The 21041-nt window shown below is 46.7% G+C and overlaps 1 protein-coding gene across 4 annotated transcripts in view; it reads right to left on the bottom strand.

The window, feature by feature from the left end:
• Positions 1-21041, bottom strand: part of MAPRE2 (microtubule associated protein RP/EB family member 2) — a 188726-nt gene that overhangs the window by 13932 nt on the left and 153753 nt on the right. For all 4 annotated transcript variants that reach the window (XM_006059136.4, XM_006059135.4, XM_044934676.2 and 1 more), the window contains one exon: positions 5329-5468. In XM_006059136.4, the coding sequence (XP_006059198.1) occupies positions 5329-5468 (140 nt within the window). The remainder of the gene's footprint in view (positions 1-5328; positions 5469-21041) is intronic.

Raw genomic sequence — 21041 nt, 5'->3', positions numbered from 1 at the left:
ATGTGTGGGCACTGGGGGCAGCCCGGGGGTGAGGCCTCTGAATGGAGGAATTACAGCCAGGGGGAGGAAGACCACTGAAACATACTTCTCTCTGTTCTGTCTTCTTGAGAGTGGTGTTATGAATAGAAGGACAGTTTAGTTTCCCTGGTGGCTCAGTGGTAAAGAATCCACCTGCCAATGCAGGAAATGTGGGTTTGATCTCTGGGTCGGGAAGATCCCCTAGAGTAGGAAATGGCTACCCACTCCAGTATTCTTGCTTGGGAAATCCCATGGACAGAGGAGGCTGGTGGCTATAGACTATGGAGTTGCAAAAGAGCTAGACACAACTTAGTGACTGAGCATGCATGGTTTAGCTGAAGCATTGCAGAGAGCATGGGCCCTCAGGGCTCTGGGGCTCTGGGTGCGCTCTTGGGAGCCTAGAACCAGCCTCAGGAGAAGAAGTGGGGCTGGTAGGCGCAGGCTGTACAGCCAGAGGGGCAGGTGGGATCCAAGGTTTCCAGGCGCTTTTACTTTGGGTTAGAGGGTTGGGAACCTAGGTGTGGTAGACGTAGAGGATGATGAAGAAGCATGAGATAATAAAGCTATTAAGAGAATCTGAGTTTCTAAGGAGAAAGGTCGAACGGTTCTATGAAGACCTACAAGACCTTTTAGAACTAACACCCAAGAAAGATGTCCTTTTCATTATAGGGGACTGGAATGCAAAAGTAGGAAGTCAAGAAACACCTGGGGTAACAGGCAAATTTGGCCTTGGAAAACGGAATGAAGCAGGGCAAAGGCTAATAGAGTTTTGCCAAGAGAATGCACTGGTCATAGCAAACATCCTCTTCCAACAAAACAAGAGAAGACTCTACAAATGGACATCACCAGATGACTAACACCGAAATCAGACTGATTATATTCTTTGCAGCCAAAGATGGATAAGCTCTATACAGTCAGCAAAAACAAGACTGGGAGCTGACTGTTGCTAAGATCATGAATCCTTTATTGCCAAATTCAGACTTAAATTGAAGAAAGTAGGGAAAACCACTAGACCATTCAGGTATGACCTAAATCAAATCCCTTATGATTATACAGTGGAAGTGAGAAATAGATTTAAGGGACTAGATCTGATAGAGTGCCTGATGAACTATGGACTGAGGTTCATGACATTGTACAGGAGACAGGGATCAAGACCATCCCCATGGAAAAGAAATGCAAAAAAGCAAAATGGCTGTCTGGGGAGGCCTTACAAATAGCTGTGAAGAGAAGTGAAAAGCAAAGGAGAAAAGGAAAGATATAAGCATCTGAATGCAGAGTTCCAAAGAATAGCAAGAAGAGATAAGAAAGCTTTCCTCAGCGATCAATGCAAAGAAATAGAGGAAAACAACAGAATGGGAAAGACTAGAGATCTCGTCAAGAAAATCAGAGATACCAAGGGAACATTTAATGCAAAGATGGGCTCAATAAAGGACAGAAATGGTATGGACCTAACAGAAGCAGAAGATATTAAGAAGAGGTGGCAAGAATACACAGAAGAACTGTACAAAAAAAGATCTTCACGACCCAGATAATCATGATGGTGTGATCACTCACCTACAGCCAGACATCCTGGAATGTGAAGTCAAGTGGGCCTTAGAAAGCATCACTACGAATAAAGTTAGTGGAGGTGATGGAATTCCAGTTGAGGTATTTCAAATCCTGAAAGATGATGCTGTGAAAGTGCTGCACTCAATATGCCAACAAATTTGGAAAACTCAGCAGTGGCCACAGGACTGGAAAAGGTCAGTTTTCATTCCAATCCCAAAGAAAGGCAATGCCAAAGAATGCTCAAACTACTGCACAATTGCACTCATCTCACATGCTAGTAAAGTAATGCTCAAAATTCTCCAAGCCAGGCTTCAGCAATATGTGAACCAAGAACTTCCTGATGTTCAAGCTGGTTTTAGAAAAGGCAGAGGAATGAGAGATCAAATTGCCAACATCTGCTGGATCATGGAAAAAGCAAGAGAGTTCCAGAAAAACATCTATTTCTGCTTTATTGACTATGCCAAAGCCTGTGACTGTGTGGATCACAATAAACTGTGGAAAATTCTGAGAGAGGAAATACCAGACCACCTGAACTGCCTCTTGAGAAACCTATATGCAGGTCAGGAAGCCACAGTTAGAACTGGACATGGAACAACAGACTGGTTCCAAATAGGAAAAGGAGTACGTCAAGGCTGCATACTGTCACCCTGCTTATTTAACTTATATGCAGAGTACATTATGCAAAATGCCAGGCTAGATAAAGCACAAACTGGAATCAAGACTGCTAGGAGAAATATCAAGAACCTCAGATATGCAGATGACACCACCCTTATGGCAGAAAGTGAAGAGGAACTAAAAAGCCTCTTGATGAAAGTGAAAGAGGAGAGTGAAAAAGTTGGCTTAAAGCTCAACATTCAGAAAACTGAGATCATGGCATCTGGTCCTATCACTTCATGGGAAATAGATGGGGAAACAGTGGAAACAGTGTCAGACTTTATTTTTTGGGGGGCTCCAAAATCACTGCAGATGGTGACTGCAGCCATGAAATTAAAAGACGCTTACTCCTTAGAAGGAAAGTTATGACCAACCTAGATAGCATAGTCAAAAGCAGAGACATTACTTTGCCAACAAAGGTTCGTCTAGTCAAGGCTATGGTTTTTCCAGTGGTCATGTATGGGTGTGAGAATTGGACTGTGAAGAAAGCTGAGAGCCGAAGAATTGATGCTTTTGAACCGTGGTGTTGGAGAAGACTCTTGAGAGTCCCTTGGACTGCAAGGAGATCCAACCAGTCCATTCTAAAGGAGATCAGCCCTGGGATTTCTTTGGAAGGACTGATGCTAAAGCTGAAACTCCAATAGTTTGGCTACTTCATGCGAAGAGTTGACTCATTGGAAAAGACTCTGATGCTGGGAGAGATTGGGGGCAGGAGGAGAAGGGGACGACAGAGGATGAGATGGCTGGATGGCATCACTGACTCGATGGACGTGAGTTTGAGTGAACTCTGGGAGTTGGTGATGGACAGGGAGGTCTGGCGTGCTGCGATTCATGGGGTCGCAAAGAGTTGGACACGACTGAGCAACTGAACTGAACTGAACTGAAGGAGAAAGGGGTATAAATCTAAGGTATTACAGACCCACGCCTGACCCTCTTCGGTAGAGCCTCAGGCACGTGGCCCCAGGCTAATTAGCGCTGGCCTAACCACCTCCTATCCAGGAAGAACTCATTAGGGACATGGTATAAGGGCTCACACTAAGAATCAGCAGGTAATTAGAACTTTCCACAGTTTCAAAACCAAAGTCCTACCCACCGGATGACTTAAGGTTTTACCTTTTTCATTAAAGTGTTCAGAATTGTAAGGAAACACCCTCGTTAGGCAACTGCTGGCTGTTTAACCAGGTCCTTGTTTGCAAATATACAATTATCTCAAAAACTGTTTCCAGACTCTTGCTGGCTCATCAAGAATCAGATTAATCACCAGGACTGGCCCAGTGAGTGGCTGGGAACAGCCCAAGGACCTGGAATAAAGGTTCCAGTCCCAGCGGTGGGGGTGTGCTTGTGTGCTTAATCGCTCAGTTTGTCCAACTCTTTGCGATCCCATGAAATGTAGCCCACCAGGCTTCTCTGTCCATGGGGATTTCCGGGCTAGAATACTGGAGTGGGTAGCCTATCCCTTCTCCAGGGGCTCTTCCCAACCCAGGAATCAAACTGGGGTCTCCAGCCTTGCAGGCAGATTTTTTACCAGCTGAGCAACCAGGAAAGCCCAGGGGTCAGGGTAGCTGGGATAAAAGACTCTCCTCCCAACTCAGGGCAAGGATGGGTGTTTTTTACACTGGGTCCTGAGCTCCCAGTTGTCATATTACTTTTTTGTTTTGAAGTTTGCAATTAGAGTAAGCTTTTTTTTTTCTTTCTTTAAATTGGAGGATATACTTTACAATAGTGTGATGATTTTTGTCCTACATCAACATGAATCAGCCACAGGCATACATGTGTCCCCACCCTCTCCCCACCATTTCCCTCCCAACTGCATCCCTCCAGACTATTAGAGAGCACTGGCTTTGGGTGCCCTCAGTGAGAGTTTGATGTACATCATAACTTTTAAACTATGCATGCTGTGCTGTGCTAAGTAGCTTCAGTCATGTCCAGCTATTTGAAACGCTATGGACTGAAGCCTGCCAGGCTCCTCTGTCCATGGGATTGTCCAGGCAAGAATACTGGAGTGGGTTGCCATGCCCTCCTCCATGGGATCTTCCTGACCGAGGGATTGAACCAGTGTCTCTCCTGCGTTGGCAGGCAGGTTCTTTACCACTAGCGCCATCTGGAAAGCCCCTTAAGCTATGTATACACTTAGGCAAAGTTAGCTATTGTTGGTTAGGAAGCATATGTAAGCTTTCATATTGAATATTTCAAAGACAGCAGAGATAGATTACTGCAATCCCAGGGATATTAGATAAAAAAGAAAAGTCCTAATTCACTGTGGCCTTTCTGATCCCCCCGCTCCTGGGTTCAGTGCTCCTGTCTACTTTCACTCCTGTGGGAAGGGCTCGGTGTTTGGCTTTTGCTGGTGAAACAGCTGGTGGTGTCTGTCTGTGTGTCTGTCTGTAGGTTCAGCGAGGGAAGGGAAGTTCTCTGTCTTGCTGCCAGTATACGATCAGCATCGAGCACAGTGTCTGTCACATCAAACAGGCTTAACCGATAGTTGCTGAAAGAAAGGAGGAAGGGAGGGAGACTAACCCTTGATGCCTGTAACACAATCTAGACTGGCTCAAAGTGGCCGTGGTCCAACCTGGAGCTCCTAACAGCACTGAGGTGTGTGTCTGTGGGGTGCGGATGGAGGGCGGTTAGCCTGCCCGCTTGCATTTACCTGAGGCCTTCTCATCTGTCCTCCTGTCTCAATGTATTTTTGTTGTTGGTAGTCGCTCAGTTGTGTCTGACTCTTTGCGACCCTATAGACTGTAGCCCGCCAGGTTCCTCTGTCCATAGGATTTCCCAAGCCAGAATACTAGAGGGGGTTGCCATTTCCTTCTCCAGGGGATCTTCCCAACCCAAGGACTGAATCCACATCCCCTGCTTGGCAGGTGGATTCTTTACCACTGAGCCACCTGGGAAGCTGTTCTTTCAATGGGCAGCTGTGAGATTGGTGACTTAACATCTTTTATTGACAACGGGCCCCTGATTTTATCTGGCCCACTAGTTCCTTTCATTCTGACTCGACTGAAGCCGCTGGCTCCCTCCCCTCCCCTATCCCAGGCCCAGAGAGGTCTGCTCACCTCGCCCTCACACCCGTCACTGCTGCCACAGACTGGGCAGCGGATGCTGAGTTACCTGTTCATTAAGCTGTATGACCTGCGTTTCTAAGTCTTTATCAGATTTGGATGCTGAGCCGCTGGACGAAGCCCTTTTGGCTGATGAGGGACGAGAAGGTGTGGATCCTGGTTTAGATGCTGGACTGGATTTAGCCGCACCTGAAAGTAACCAGAATAAATTATGAGCACTGGCAACATGAGAAATGCTTTTTTGGTTGACAGCAAAACTATGATAACAAAAGGAATTTACTAAAACATATAAGAGATAACTGCCAGCTACCCTTTCCCAGCACAGTGTGTGGATTAAGTTGCACTGGTTGTGTCTGACTCTGTGCGATCCTATGGACGGTAGCCCACCGGGCTCCTCTGTCCATGGGATTTTCCAGGCAAGAATACTGGAGTGGATTGCCACTTCTTTCTCCAGGGTATCTTCCCGACCCAGGGATGGAACCCTCGACTCTTACATCTTCTGCATTGGCAGGTGGGCTCTTTACCACTCATGCCACCTGGGAAATCCCTCCCAGCACAGAAGTAGCACAAACACACTTAGGAAGAGTGCATGTGATAAAATGAGAGCGTCCTGGACAACTTAACCCTTCTGAGCAGTTTTTCCCTCAAGTGACATGAGATTAATGCAGTTGTCCTTTCTTCCTCCAGAGAGATGAGAATAGCAGACACAAAGGGATTTTAACTTGTTTCTTTTCTTTTTTTTTTTAAGAAGGAAAGGTTCTCTGATAAGCTCCAAGCATCATCATAATTGAATTTCTAATACCGCTCTTATAACAAAGTAATCCCTTAGGAGAAATATCGATGAAAATGTCTATTTTTTCCTCTTTTAATACCCTAGTTTCAGCCATTAAAAGACTCTAGGAGCCATGACATCTCTGTAGCAATGGGCACTCTTGGTGCCCAAGTCTGGCTTCTAAATGTTATTCTGCAATAAGAGGGCTTCTTGAGATACGGCTGACTCCAGGGGTGGGCCTGGAACATCTTATGTCAAAGAGCAAGGATGTGCTCAAGAATTAAGGTCAAGGAGACAGGGGTCAGACTGAAGGGGCTCCCACCTAGCCACACTCAGACCATTTTGCTAACCAAAAAGAATAATGGCTGTAATTGTATTACAATGCACTGAATAAACAAAAATCTAGTCCACGATGAGGGGAGTAGAGAGGAAGGATCTAAAGATCTTTACAGAACACTGACAGCTAGGAAATTGCTAAAGAAATGCTATAGAAAAAAATCACTGTTTTGTAGTACACTTAACTGATCCAGGGAAGTTTCATCAACTGACTCTAAGACATTGAGAGGTTTTTGGAGAAGCAGATAGCAACACATGTCAAGTCGTTATTCCGTAAGTTGCTTTTAATGGGAGGAAGATATGCCTTTACAACAGGGAAGCCTGGGGATTAAGACAGTAACCAAGTTATTCAGCAGCATCACTAATAATGACAGAAACTGGCAAAACTAAAAGACCACAGATGTCCGGCAAGACCTCATCTACCTGAAGTCCAGCTTAAAATAGGCTCTCCCTATCTAGAACTTGACAGACATAGAAAAGGACTTCTGCAGCCAAAACAGAAGGCACAAGGTGTAAGCAATGAAGTTTACACACTTCACGGGTTTAGAAATTCAGAGCCACTGCTGAGGCCCAGCCATGCCCTCTTCCTCTGAACAGCTCGTCTGGTGCAGGTGCTCCCGCTGGCCCAATTCTCCACCGCAGTCCCCCCATCCCCTGGCTCCTGGGGGGCAAGAACTCATCACTCTCTGCTCTGTAAGCTCTGCGCTTAGCACAATACTTGGCAGAACATGTATTTGGGGAAGGAACAACTGTTTAAACAAATACAGGAACAAGTAAATAAAACCTGGTTATATGGTTTCCAACTTTACATTTTATTGGGACCAAGAGGTGAGAAAAAGGCAAGGGGTTATACAGGCAAGCTAACAGCAACAAGTTTCAACCAATCTCCTAATTACAAAGTAGCAAACAGGGAAGACTATAAAATTTCTGTCTGTCTGTCTTTGGGTGCCGGAAGTCATCAGCGAGAGGTACCAAGTCATACACACACTCAAGAGGCCTTGATGGCAACATACCTTTTAAGCCTGTTATAAAGGAGAAAAAAAAGAATTTTCTTCTAGAAATACACGGAAATGCCTAATATGCTGAAAATCAGAATGCTTAAATTAGGTATGACTGAAGAAGTTTGAGTATGCACACCTTTAGTTACCTGGAAACCTCACTTATGCACAAGACCCTCCCAAGTATAGAGAGTGGATGGCCTGCTTTGTGATTCACCAAAGCTGCGAGGAGCCTTCATCTTTGTAGAAGCCCAGATAAAACACTCCTGGACACGGCTTCCGCGTCCCACTGACCAGGTTCTCTAACTCCAGGCCAAGCCAACAGGGTAAGGAACACAGTGCAGAGAACAGCAGGGAAGGCAGGGCGAGGATGTGTGGGCCTGGCAAAGAGCCTTCTCCAAGGGCGACCACCAGCCAGTCTCGCTGGGGAAGCTGCTGTCGATAAATCAAGTCACTGCAGATATTTTCATGAGCTGTGTGTCATATTTTAATATAAAGAAGGTCTAACAGAAAGTAGCTCAAAGACTGTCCATGACCAACCCCTTTTATTACTAGATACAGACTTACTAAGTGCCTACCATGAGCCCTGTTGCTTCCTGGATGTCTCAGTGGGTGGAGAATTCACCTGCAATTCAGAAGACACAGGAGACCCGGGTTCGATCCCTGGGTCGGGAAGATCCCTGGAGGAGGAAATGGCAACCCACTCCAGTGTTCCTGCCTGGAGAATCCCATGAACAGAGGAGCCTGGCAGGCTACAGTCCATGGGGTCGCAAAGAGTCAGACCCGACTGAGCAACTGAACACGAGAGTGATAAGCCCTGCACTGGAGGTCCCTGCTCTAGAGGAGCTCATGATCGCACGGGAGTGATCATTTAAGAATGCTCACAGACAGAAAGACAAATAGTCTATGTCATTGCTGACACGTGGAATCTAAAAAGTAAAGCAAATGACTGTATAAATATATGAAAAAAAAAACCCAAAAAACTGCCCAGGCATGGCCACTCTCAACATTCTCAGGAACAAGGCAGTGTTCTAGACATTACCACAGAGCGTGATTGGGCGGCATTCCCTCTGCTGAAACTCCTCCCCCTTCTCCTTTGAGTGACTGAGTCTAACATTCTTTAGGTCTCAGCTTAAATGTGGCCGTGCAGGGAGGCGACAGGACCCAAACACCCTCCACACAGCACCCATCAACTGGAGCGGTATCGAGTGATTTATTTAATGACTGCTTCTCCTATTAGAGGGCTTCCTAGGTGGCGCTAGTGGTAAAGAATCCACCTGCCAATGCAGGAGATCCTTGGGATGGGACGATTCCCCTGGAATAGGAAGTGGTACCCCACTCTGGTATTCTTGCCTGGAAAATTTCATGGACAGAGTAGCCCAGTGGGCTACAGTCCATGGGGCTGCAAAGAGTCGGATATGACTCTAAGCGACTGAGCACTCCTATTAGACTTAAACTCCAACAAGGTAGGAGTTGTGTCTGCTTTGTGTTCTCAGGGCCAACCACAATGCCTGATCCAGAGGAGACACTTGATAGTTACGCTTTTGTGACTCATGACAGAACTCCTGGGAGAGGCAGGTATCCAGGGCACAGGTCCCAGGAGAAGCTCAAGGATCTGATGGCAACTTCAAAATCACCGACAGCAAGAGCCGGCACTATCTGAAGGAAACCAAACAAAACCCACCAGCCTCCCAGAGAGAGAATCTCTGACTGGGTTTCAAGGTCACCTTACATCATCACTTAGGCCCTTTAGAGATGGAATCAGGATAGCAGTTCACCTGGGTAAATTCAGTCGGTAAACAGTTAACTCTGACCTGAGTAGGGAGGAGCAAGGTGGTTTGTGCTGGGCTGTCCAAGTCTGCCTTGTTCTCGTCCATACCTCTCCTGAAGAGAACAGCCCTGCGGAAGGGGTTTCCCTAGAGGGCGACTGACCACCCCCCGCCCTCCCCCTGCCAGGCAGGCGTGCCTCAGCAGGTCAGCACCTGGGATGCGCCTGGTTGCAGGAGCCTAGTGAGATCTATTGGACACACCTTCTTCTACTCCACCTTACCCAGTCTCATGTAAATTTTAAAAGAAAAGCATGAAAGGCATAGAAGCCGGTTGCTTGTAAAACAAGGTTGTGTGTGCTTGCGTGCTTAGTTGCTCAGTCGTGTCTGACTCTTTGCAACCCTATTAGACTATAGCTGGCCAGGCTCCTCTGTCCATGGGATCTCCCAGCAAGAATATATTTTCAGGACATCATCAAATGCAGCTTGCAAAAAAAACCCCTGAAGTGTCTGATAAGAAGTTAAAGTAGAAGACATCAGGGTAAGCCAGAGCCCCATGGAAGACCAAGTTATCAGGGAAGAAAAACTAAAAATAAGTAGAGGGAGCAGGCTGGGAGGGAAATGGGGTCATGGGAGATGCGGGCGGCTCACGGCAGAGGCCAGAGCGGCGGCCGTCACTGGCGCTGTCCCAGTTCCAGCTTCTTCCTGAGGAAACACATCCCTTGCTGCTGACAGAGTCCAACTCGACTGTGGTTCACAGGTCTTGGCACTCAAGTGCCAGCTGTAATTCACAGACCCTATAAACTGGCACCATGCATGCAGCCTGGAGGTCTCTGAGATGAGAAAGATGAAGGCAGTGAGAGTCAGCCTTGGCATCCCCCTGCTGCTGGGCGGGGAGGGGGCAGTGGAGAAGAGGGGCTTGGTCCACACCCCACTCGCTATACGTGCTACACGGGGGATGGGAGCAAAGCTTCTGCCTCCACAGGCAGGACAAAGCAAAGAAGGGAAAACAAATTCGAAAAACGTGAAAAGCTCAATTAAGTAATTAATACTTGAAATTTAAAATTAGAGGGGTTTTGAATTCTGATTTAAGTTGTTTGGAAAGAAACTGATAATAGAAATAAACGTCTGATGGATGAGGATACACCAGTTGACTGTATATTTTCTACCTTCCAGTCAATAAAGGCAAAGACATGAAAGAACGGGAAGGACGTCGGGAAGATCTTAGTATCTTCAGAGGTTAAAAGTTTTTTTAGAAAACCACACAATTAAAGCTCATTTTCAAAAGAATGTAAACTGAGCTCTTTAAATCCGCGCAGGCTGCAATCTGATATGGACGTAACTGACCCCTCATGGCTACCACATGATCAACACACACCAAGAGACACCAAAGGCTAAAATGCTAAAGTTTATAAAGATGAAAACCAAACCTTGTGTTTGCTGTGTCTAATGCTTTCATGGGTTAACTTTTTAGAATAGTAGTAGACAATATCCCATGTTGTATCGTACTCATTAGACAGTTAAGAACAAGGTTTTTGTTTATTTTAAAGTCTTGCTACCTTCTATCATCTTCTGGGGGTGTACCCAGCTTGTGGGGTGACAGATATTCTTTTCCTGGGCTGCAATAAGGATGCTACCAGAAAACTGTACTGCTATCACTGATATTAAATTTAACACTGATACAGTACTTTTATGTAAGCTAACATTCATATTCCGTTTTTGTGAAGTGACTCAAGGATGTCCCTGATGGCATCCAATCGTGGCTTGAAACACAAGGGTTCTCAAACGCTGCCTTCATGCTTCCTCAAATGCCCCCAAGTCCACTGCTGACTTTGCTTCTGTACCTTCCCATGCCTCTCTGCTCAGTGATGCTCACACGGAAAATATTTACATAATAGCTTTTAAAGAGAGTACAGCTACTTCTGCAAGAACACAGATACAGATTCTTTTTTTCTTGCAGCTATCAGACATTTCAATTTTTTTTTGATAGCAAGGCTGCATTTGATGATGTCCTGAAAATATAATGAGCTGTAGCCCCGTCTTACAAGAATCATTTTTCCCTCAAGTTTTTCTCTCTCTCCCTAACTTCCCCCTTCAAAGTAAAAAGGAGTTTCAGAAGCGGAGGAAACTAGACATAAATTCTGTACAAGTCCCTATAATTCTCTGATTTGACCCACTGGATACGGACATGATTTACAATGCTAGTCTTTGAGCAGTTGTGTCTTAATTAATGCCTTCAGGAGTTGGGGGTATAAATATGATTCTAAGACATTTTAAACCATAGTTGTAAAAAACAAAGAGTAGCCTGATTCACTGTCTTAGTGAAGCCAGAGCATTGCCGTGTCTAAATGTCAGTAATTAGTAGCTTGCTTAACGTTTACAGAAAAATGCTCCACCATTTTAGGCCTATGAAGCCCAATGAATTCTTAACTAAGAAGCAAATAAAAGCACTTTATCCTTCTTTATACTTGGCTTTTATTCTCTGTGGCTGGGGCTCTGGTGGAATTTAGAAATTCTTCTCACATAATCTGCCATATTCTTTCTGCCAAAATCCTAAACAGAGGAGCTAAAAATATGACATTAATACTGTTGACAAGAACCACAGAGACAGTAAAGAAACACACAGTCACTCAGGAAGCAACCACTCTCCTGGTTGTCCCCAACTTCTTCCCTACTTTGTGAGCACCGCCCAACACACACAAACACATCCGCTTCCTTCTCACTTAATTAAAAAGCCCATGGAGGAGGGGTGGGGATGCAATGGGTGCAGGGAGTCAAAAGGTACAAGCTTCCAGTTATAAAATAAATAAGTCCCCGGGATGTAATGTACAGCATTAACTACAGTTATTAATACTACAGTTAATAATACTGTATTGCATATTTGAAAGATGAGAAGGGAATCGAACTGAAAAGTTCTCATCACAAGAGGAAAACAACTTGTAACTCTGTGCAGTGATGGCTGTTAGCTAGGCTACATTTCACAATATACACAAACATTGAGTCATGTGAAACTAATAAAATGTTATATGTCAAATATGCCACAATAAAAACAAACCCAAACCCCACAGAACAACTCAAACATGACCGAAGCTATCTCGAACCTACACTGATTAATCGTTTGTGGATGAACCTGGCATCACTTCCTTATCACCCGTTAACTTTGGCAAACAGGTGTTATTGTTTAATGAACCTGGCTAAAATAAATAATTGGGCCACTGCTGGGGGAGATGGTACGGGGTGGGACTGATTGAAGAGAGAATTCCCACAGGAAGAGGATCTCCCAGGGGACTAAAGTGACACCAGCGCGGTCACACTGCAGAACGACAAGCTCCCATGCAAGCCTGACCATCGCAAACAAGAGCTAACACTTTCCTTCGAAAATGCCTCTACACCTCCACTTTGTATGTTCTGTAATCTGCTCGGCCTTGAGGGTGGGGAAAAAAAAAGCACCTCAGTGGCCAATGTTTTGTCCAAATGGAACCTTAATAAGGGTTCTGGGGTGCCCTGATTCACGAGATCATTGACAGGTTGGTTCTTTTACTCTCCAGTGAGTAGTTCAGAGGCCTCACTGGCTTCTGTCCCACCAGGGCATCCAGTGGCAAAACTGGGCGTTTCCTTTTGGCCACTTTGGTGTCGGCTTCTGAAAGCTGGGTGGCTCCACCTCTAAGCAGCTTGGGGCGGGGTTCCACAGAGCTGAGCCTGAACCATGTCAGTCCTGCAGAAGGAAGACCTGCTAGGAACACCGTGTCCTTCCTCTTGCCCAGGGAGGTGGTGGTGAGGAGCAGGGACGGGGGCCCTACAGCCTTCGGAACAGCCCTGGCCCCGCTGCCAGCTCACTGGCAGGACTTTTGCTGCCATCTGGACTTCTTTCTGTCCTACACAGTCAGTAGCAGTCCGTCCTTCCCAGAGCTGGGGAGAGTACCTGGGTTAAGCCGTGGAAAGTTCCTACCCAGGAGCCTGGCATGCAGTAAATCAGCACACCCTGTTATTATTATTACTCAGCAAATGAGGCCTGATTCAACTAATGACGAGAAAGCACACAGGCTTCCCACTTCTAGATGCCAGCAAGATAAAAACTAAACTGCTGACATGATAAGGAAATGAGACTCATTTTATCTAAAGGAAATCTTTATGAAAACGGGTTTAACCCATAACCCACCGGTGGGCTCCCAGGCCTAGGTTCCCCCATTCTGTACTCTGTCTTGAGAATCAGTAGACCAGAGCCCAAGTCTCTGTGCTCCTTCTGAAATCACCCCGATTCATGCATTCCTGTCACAAATATTTACTGAACCCTGACTGCATATCTGGCAAGCTACAGGCACTTGGGATAAAACAGGGAATGAAACACAAAGATGCCGGTCTGTGTGGAATTCACGTTCTAACGGGGGGAATTCGATAACAGACAATAATGTTAATAAATTAGTAAGTGACATGATAAACCAGAAAGTAAATGCCATGGCAGAGGCAGGGCCAGGCAAGAGTAGGGAGTGCCGGGTGGGGCTGGGAGTGTGGCAGTTCTGAACAGAAACTTCAGAGAAGGCTTGAAGTTCAGGATTATCCATCGTGTAGTCCCCTCCAGTCTCAAGCCCTTGCTCAGACCCAGAGGACCTCCCCGAGTCCCTCCAGAAGGACAGGGGTCACAACCCCAGCCCCCTGGGTGGCAGCCCAGTAGGGATGCCACGAGGTGAGATCCACCCTGGGCATGCGTGGGGGTGGGGGGGGCTCACCCGGGCTCAAAGCCTCCCTCCTCACCAAAGCCGACGTGTTTAGAACAGCCCCTTGGTTCCAGCTTCCAGGATCCCTAGAAGGGACATGCCACTTGCAGGAGTCACCCTGACTTCTTCAAAGCCCCAGTGGGAAAGTGCAAGCTGAGCAAAGACCCGAGACAGGTGAAGTTAGCCTTCCAGATAGCCAGGAACAGAACATTCCAGGCAGAGGAAAGACCCAGCCTCACCTGGAACGGAGGGAGTTGGGGATGCTGTGGGAGGAGGGAGCTCAAGAAGGACTGGAGGGCGGCCGCCACGGACCTCAGAGGTTACGGGCAGGAGGCCGGCTTTTGTTCTGAGGGAGACGGGCAGCCATGGCAGGGTCCTGGCCGTGACGTGCGTCGCAGGCGGCTCTCTCCACCTGCCGGGTGGACAACAGACTAGCGGGGCTGAGGGTGCAGAGGCCAGCTGGGCGGTTACTGCGGCCACCCCTGGTGTGAGTGGTGAGTGCCCAAGATGAGTGTGGCTTTGGGAAAGCGTTCACAACGCTACAGTTTAGAAAACCCTATGATACATCCCAAAGCACCAAACATCTGGCCATTGATCTCAACTTAGGTTTTGCGTTGTTTAGTTCAGTCGCTCAGTCGTGTCCAACTCTTTGCGACCCCATGGACAGCAGCACGCCAGGCCTCCCCGTCTGTCACCAACTCCCGGAGTTTACTCAAACGCATGCCCATTGAGTCGGTGATGCCATCCAACCATCCCATCCTCTGTCGTCCCCTTCTCCTCCCGCCTTCATCGTTAACAACAACTAGAAGGTCTTCTGGGATCAACAGCATCTGCTACTGGCTCCACGGGGAGGGGAGAAGGACGAGGCGGCGGTGACAAGAGCCATGAGTCAGCCGGGGTCCCTCCTGGCCCGCTGCTTGGAGCCATCCCACAGTGTGCTAACCAGCTCTGCCCTGGGAGAACACGCCAGGGGACAATGCCGACAGCCCGGCCCCAAGCCCCAGTGCCCGAGGCCTCCCCGACCAGCGGTCACCGAGAGGGGCGAGTGGCCTGACTCGGCCGGGCATGTCCAGCCAGTGTGAGCATTCACAAACCGAGTTACTTCTGCCCTGGTTACTGTCCCTGCTGGAGAGGATGTGCTTATTTTTAGCCATCATGTGATTCTCCAGTGTTTTCCAGGCTATGTTTGAGTCACTCCGGTTTCAGAGAAATTTTCAGAGCTGGGGGGTGGAAATGCAGGAACGCCTCTTCTTGAAGCGGCTTACATAGTAAAGATTCTGACTTTACATAGTTATTTGAGCATGGTATGTATTTCTTTTGATAAGCTGACTTTTCACATCCCTCACATCCTGGTAGAGAATTCAGTGTGCTTTGCAACGCATAAGGTGTCAACCAATTACTATCTTATTCTAACAAGTTCAAATTCTTGTTTTGAAATTGTTCTCAGAGCAATTTCTCTTTAGAAGTAGAGAAGCTGCCTTACCCCTGTGAAAATAACATGCACCAGCATTCTGATAATAATGAGGGGAACACTCCTTTGCTTGTTTACTGCAGCTATAAGGAACGCTGGTGGCTGAACGAGCCCAGCAACCCCAGTCAGCCCACTGAGAGTAAAGACACACGGGCATCACCATGACAACATCAGTGTCACATGCACTCCTGGCATACAGCCATCATTTAAGCCAGAAGCTTAGAGACTAAGATGGCCATTCTGGGGAACACAACTACTTATGTTCATCCTTTATGATGTTCAGTCAGAGACCTACTGGTTCCACTGACAAGACCAAGCGTTTCAGGTTGTCTTGATGATGGTGGTTAAGTTCCCTGTGCTCCATTAACACTATCTTACTGGGACTCTCTTGCAAAGACAGAAACAGGCTGAAGCCACAGAGCTACAGGAGCTCCGGGAGGTGAGAACCAGGGCTGAGCCCCACTCTAATCACCTACTCTCCTCCATTCCAGTTGACTCCCACTCCAGGTTAATCCTAAAGGAAATCAAGCCTGAATTTTCATCGGAAGGGCTGAAGCTAAAGCTTCATTACTTTGGCCACCTGATGTGAAGAGCCAATTCATTGGAAAAGACCCTGATGTTGGGCAAGATTGAGGGCAAGAGGAGAAGGCGGTGACAGAGGATGAGATGGTTGGATGACATCACTGACTTGATGGACATGAGTTTGAGCAAACTCCTAAGGACAGTGAAGGACAGGGAAGCCTGGCGGGCTGCGGTCCATGGGGTCGCAAAGAGTTGGACGTGAATGAACAACGACAACAACCAGTTTTCTGCTTTCACCACCCAATGACCAAGCCAGAAACCTGTGCATCATTTATCCTTGGCTTTCCCTGTCCTTTACGTCTCATATCATATTACCATCAAGTTTTGTTGATTAAACCTCCTTAAAGTCTCTATAACCCACATGGCTGTGACTTCTGTTCAGGCCACCTTCCTTTCCTACATGGTTGGCTGTACCAGCTTCTTTGCTGTTGTACTTAAAACCTTTCAATGACTCCCCAGAATCCTCATAACAAATTGTAAACATCTGTGACTACAGAACTTCAGGCAACTGCCCCACTGTGCTCTTTACCTCCTGGAGTATCCACTCTCCCCGAGAGCATGGGTGGGACCTGTGGCTTGCTTCCAACCAACAGAATATGGGAAAGGTGATGGAATGTCACTCCCATCACATGGAATCCTATAGGATTCTCTCTCTGACTCTGTTTGCTGGCAGGCACACTAGAGACTCGCCCTCCTGGCCTTGAAGACGTCGACCTCCACCACAAGCACCCATGTTGAAGCCCACGGGGTAAGGAATCGCAGGTGGCCTATGGGAACTAGGAGTAGCTGCCAGCAAGGAACTGAAGCCTCAGTCCTGCAGCCTCAGGGAAGCTGCCAACAACACAAGGGAGTTTCCCCCGGTCGAGCCTATGATTAGACCACACCCCCAGCAGATGCCTGGATTGCAGCCTGGTGAGAACCGAAGGCAGAGAACAAAACGAAGCTGTGCCTGGACTTTAGAGGCTGTGACACACTACATGAGTGTTGTTTTAGGCTGCTAAGTTGGTAGTAGTTCTGCAGCAACAGGACATGAATACTGCCTCTTCACACATGATACAAGGGCCCTGGCTCACCTCTGCAGCCAGCCTCACATCTCAATGTCTATATGGAACGACATGCATTTCACTGAATACTGCATGTTCTTTCTTTTAAAAAAATTATTATTTATTTTTGGCTGTGCTGTGTCTTTGGTACTGGCTGCCCGTGGGCTTTCTCTAGTTGCAATGAGCGTGGGCTACTCTCTAGGTGCAGTGCTCCAGCTTCTCACTGCAGTGGCTTCTCTTGCTGGGAAGCTCTAGGGTGCACAGGCTCAGTAGTTGTGGCGCAGGGGCTTTAGCTGCCCTGTAGCTTGTGGGATCTTCTTGGACCAGGGATCGAACTCACGTCCCCTGCACTAGCAGGCGGATTCTTAACCACTGAGCCAACAGGGAAGTCTGAGCATGCTCTCTTTTGACTGCAACATTCTATTCTGTTTGCAAGGCTCTTGTCCATACTCTTCACCTGGCTAACTCCTACTCATTCGCTAAGTCTTAGTCAAACCTCATGTCGTCCAAGAAGCTTTCCTAGAGTACGCTAGGTCAGCTCACGTGGTCTTCTTCCTACATATCCTCACTGCACTTACCTCACTTTAATGCTGTTGTCTATTTAGTGCCAGACTTCCTCATAGGCTGTAACTTCCTGATTCCCTGTCTATTTCCAGAACCTCTCACAGTGCCTTAAATAGCTGTTGAAAGACTGAACGAGAATTCAAGTAAAGCTTTCACAAAAGGCCAAGGAAGCCAACAAAAAGAAACTTGTTTAAGAACTATTTTCTGAGCTCCTGTGCAGCGCACTATGCCGTTTTCTGAGCTAGGGCGTCAGGGGCTCCTCAAGTGATGGAGACGATTGGCGAAGACGTCCAAACAGCCACGTGCTGGCGTAAATGCTGCATTCTCCTTGATCCACAGGGACACTGGAGTGATTCAGTTTAAATCAATTCAACAAATACTACGTGAGAACCTTCTGTGTGTCAAGCAACGTGGAAACAATGAATGAACAAGACAGAACTGGTTGACAGTTTGGTTCACCCAATTCCAGGGGGATCGAGAGAATTCTGCAGGTCAAAACTGTCTTCAGTTTCCACCCAACATACCAAAGGACAAAGAAAGGCACCAGTGATGAAGAAAAATAGGCTCATTGGTGACTCGTGATAGTCTGCTCATGGAAACAAATAAATGCTAAGTCACTGCCTTTTGAGGTTTGACAAGCTTTCCTGTGAGGCTAAGAAGCAAAGCACCAAGTTATTATACCTGAGGAGAGAAAAGGGATGATCCATCACAGAAACGCGTGGGTCTGAGTTCCAGAACTGATGAATATTTCAACATGTACAGGGAGCAGCTGTGTAAGAATGACCCAATGCTGGTGATTAAAGGACCCAGTACTGTTTAAAATGGGGCCAGGACAGATCCCCCTGGTGGTCCAGTGGTTAAGACTTTGTGCCTCCACTGCAGGGGGCATGGGTTTGATTCCTGGTCGGGGAACTAAGATCCCACATGCCGTGTTGCACAGCCGAAAACAGGAAAGAGCCAGGATGATCTGCTTTCCGGATGAAGACAGGGCAACAATGGAGGCCCTCACCTCCTCCTGCCAAGTCCCATGTAAGGGCACAGAGTGTGGTGTGCTGAAATTCGTGCCGGTTTTGTCCAAGGGGCTTACCCTTCACTTTGAAATGACCCAGATCATCTAGTCAGAGAATGATCTGAATTGAAGGATTAAGAAATCAGAGATTAGTATTCCCATGAACCTAGGGCTCGATTTTCTGGACTTTATACACATTTCTGCTTTGGAGTTGATAGGAGGCCTGGAACAAGTAGCTGAATGTTTGTTTCCTGCATTTACAAACATATATAAAATATAGTGACTCTCACCTCAGAGCTTATTCCAAGGATAAATGCAAATGTTTTTGAACTTCTAAAAATTATAGCTGTTTAAAAACATAAACGCCATTCAAATAGAACGGCACGTGCTCTGTTTCAAGCCTTTACAACACTGGAAGGCCTTTTATTTCCTTCACTAACTATGCAATTTCAATTTGGTTTGTGAAATTTTACTGCAGTTCAGTTCGTGTGGGAAGAAGAGAAGAACATAAGACAAGACCATATCCATGATATTTGAGTGCGCATGTGCTAGGTCACTTCAGTCATGTCCAACTCTTTGTGATCCCATGGACCACAGCCTGCCAAGCTCCTCTATCCATGGGATTCTCCAGGCAAGAATATTGGATTGGGTTGCCATGCCCTCCTCCAGGGGATCTTCCTGACCCAGGGATCGAACTCGCATCTCTTATGTCTCCTACATTGTCAGGTGGGTTCTTTACCACTAGCGCCACCTGGGAAGCCACTAAGAATATTGGAGTGGGTAGCCATTCCCTTCTCCAGGGGATCTTCCCAACCCAAGGACTGAACGCGGGTCTCCTACACTGCAGGCAGATTCTTTACCATCTAAGCCATCAGAGAAGGATATTTGAGAGGCAATATAACAACACAGTAGTTAAAAGAGCACTAGACTCTGGAACCACAGGGCTCCCAGTTTCCAGTGTGTGACTCTGACAAGTTATTGAACATCTCTGTGCCTCCGTTTCTTTGACTCTAAAATAGGGGTGGGATGGGGACTGTCTACCATTTAGGACTGCTGTGAAGTTCAACTGAGCTCAAACAGGTTAAGCATTTAGAACAATAGCCGGCATTCAGTATGTATTCAGTACTTACTCCCTCTATATCTGATGCGAAGAGCCAATTCATTGGAAAACACTGATGCGGGGAAAGACTGAAGGCAAGAGGAGGAGGGGGAGGCAGAGGGTGAGATGGTTAGATATCGTGTCTGACTCAATGGATCTCAATTTGAGCAAACTCCGAGAGATAGAGAAGGACAGGGAAGCCTGGTGCGCTGCAGTCCATGGGGTCACAGAGTCAGACTTAGTGACCGAACAACAATAGAATTTTACACGTTTTCCCTTTCCTTAACTTCCATTAAAAATGCATAGTAAATTTCAAAAACCCCAACCTGTGACACACTTTGATTCTAAGAAGCCAAAATAATTAAAACTTATAAACCGAATTAGTAGGTCAAAGGTGTCAAAGGTGCTGTCAAAGGTGCTGTCTCCTGAAACAAACACATTAGGATAGAAATGGAAGACGCATGTCTCTTCCCAGGAAGAAGTCCCGGCCTCTTCCACAGACACTGCCAGAAGAGTCCTCTCTGAGGCTCCTCAATTCTTCACAACTCTTTGTTTCCCTTTGTGCCCAATATTCCAAACTCACAGATATTCAGTATCCTGCAAGGCAGAGTGCTGCTCGTATTTTACGCTGTGGTTTTATGATCATTACAGATAGAGGAACACAGTTTTAACTATACTTTGAGGAGAAAAGTATCCTGACATCTAGCTTATATATTTCACATATGACAGATGTGTAACTGGAGGAACAAAGCCACCATTACCCCCACTCTCCTTCCAAGGAGTAGGGAATGTCCTTTAAGAATCTAAGTTATTGGACCACTATAATCCACCCCCCCCCCATTTTCTCCAGGCCTAAATGTAGGTAAAGGAACAGCCATTGGTGTGCATCTTAGGGGATGATTCCTCAATACAAACAGGCCAAGGGTGTGCCACGCTGATGGAGGGCAGGGATTGAGTGAAAGATACATTGTTCATATAATAAGGAGAAGTGCTAAAGTGAAGTGAAGTCGGTTCAGTCGTGTCCAACTCTCAGTGACCCCATAGACTGCAACCCACCAGGCTCTGCCGTCCCTGGGATTCTCCAGGCAAGAATACTGGAGTGGGTTGCCATTTCCTTCTCCAATGCATGAAAGTGAAAAGTGAAAGAGAAGTTGCTCAGTCGTGTCCGACCCTTAGCGACCCCATGGACTCCAGCCTACCAGGCTCCTCCGTCCATGGGATTTTCCAGGCAAGAGTACTGGAGTGGGGTGCCATTGAACACCCATTTAAAAAGGAGTCTTGTTAATTATGAGACTGGTAAGAAAAATGTATTTCTTCCTTGTTATGAGTTGATATTGCATGATTTTTTAACATTAACATTTGATCCTTGAAGTAGGTATGTGGATAACAGAGTATGTGGTTAGTGAC

Source organism: Bubalus bubalis, chromosome 22 (assembly GCF_019923935.1).
Source record: "Bubalus bubalis isolate 160015118507 breed Murrah chromosome 22, NDDB_SH_1, whole genome shotgun sequence".
NCBI classification, from domain to species: domain Eukaryota; kingdom Metazoa; phylum Chordata; class Mammalia; order Artiodactyla; family Bovidae; genus Bubalus; species Bubalus bubalis.
This window is presented reverse-complemented; position numbering and strand designations above follow the sequence as displayed.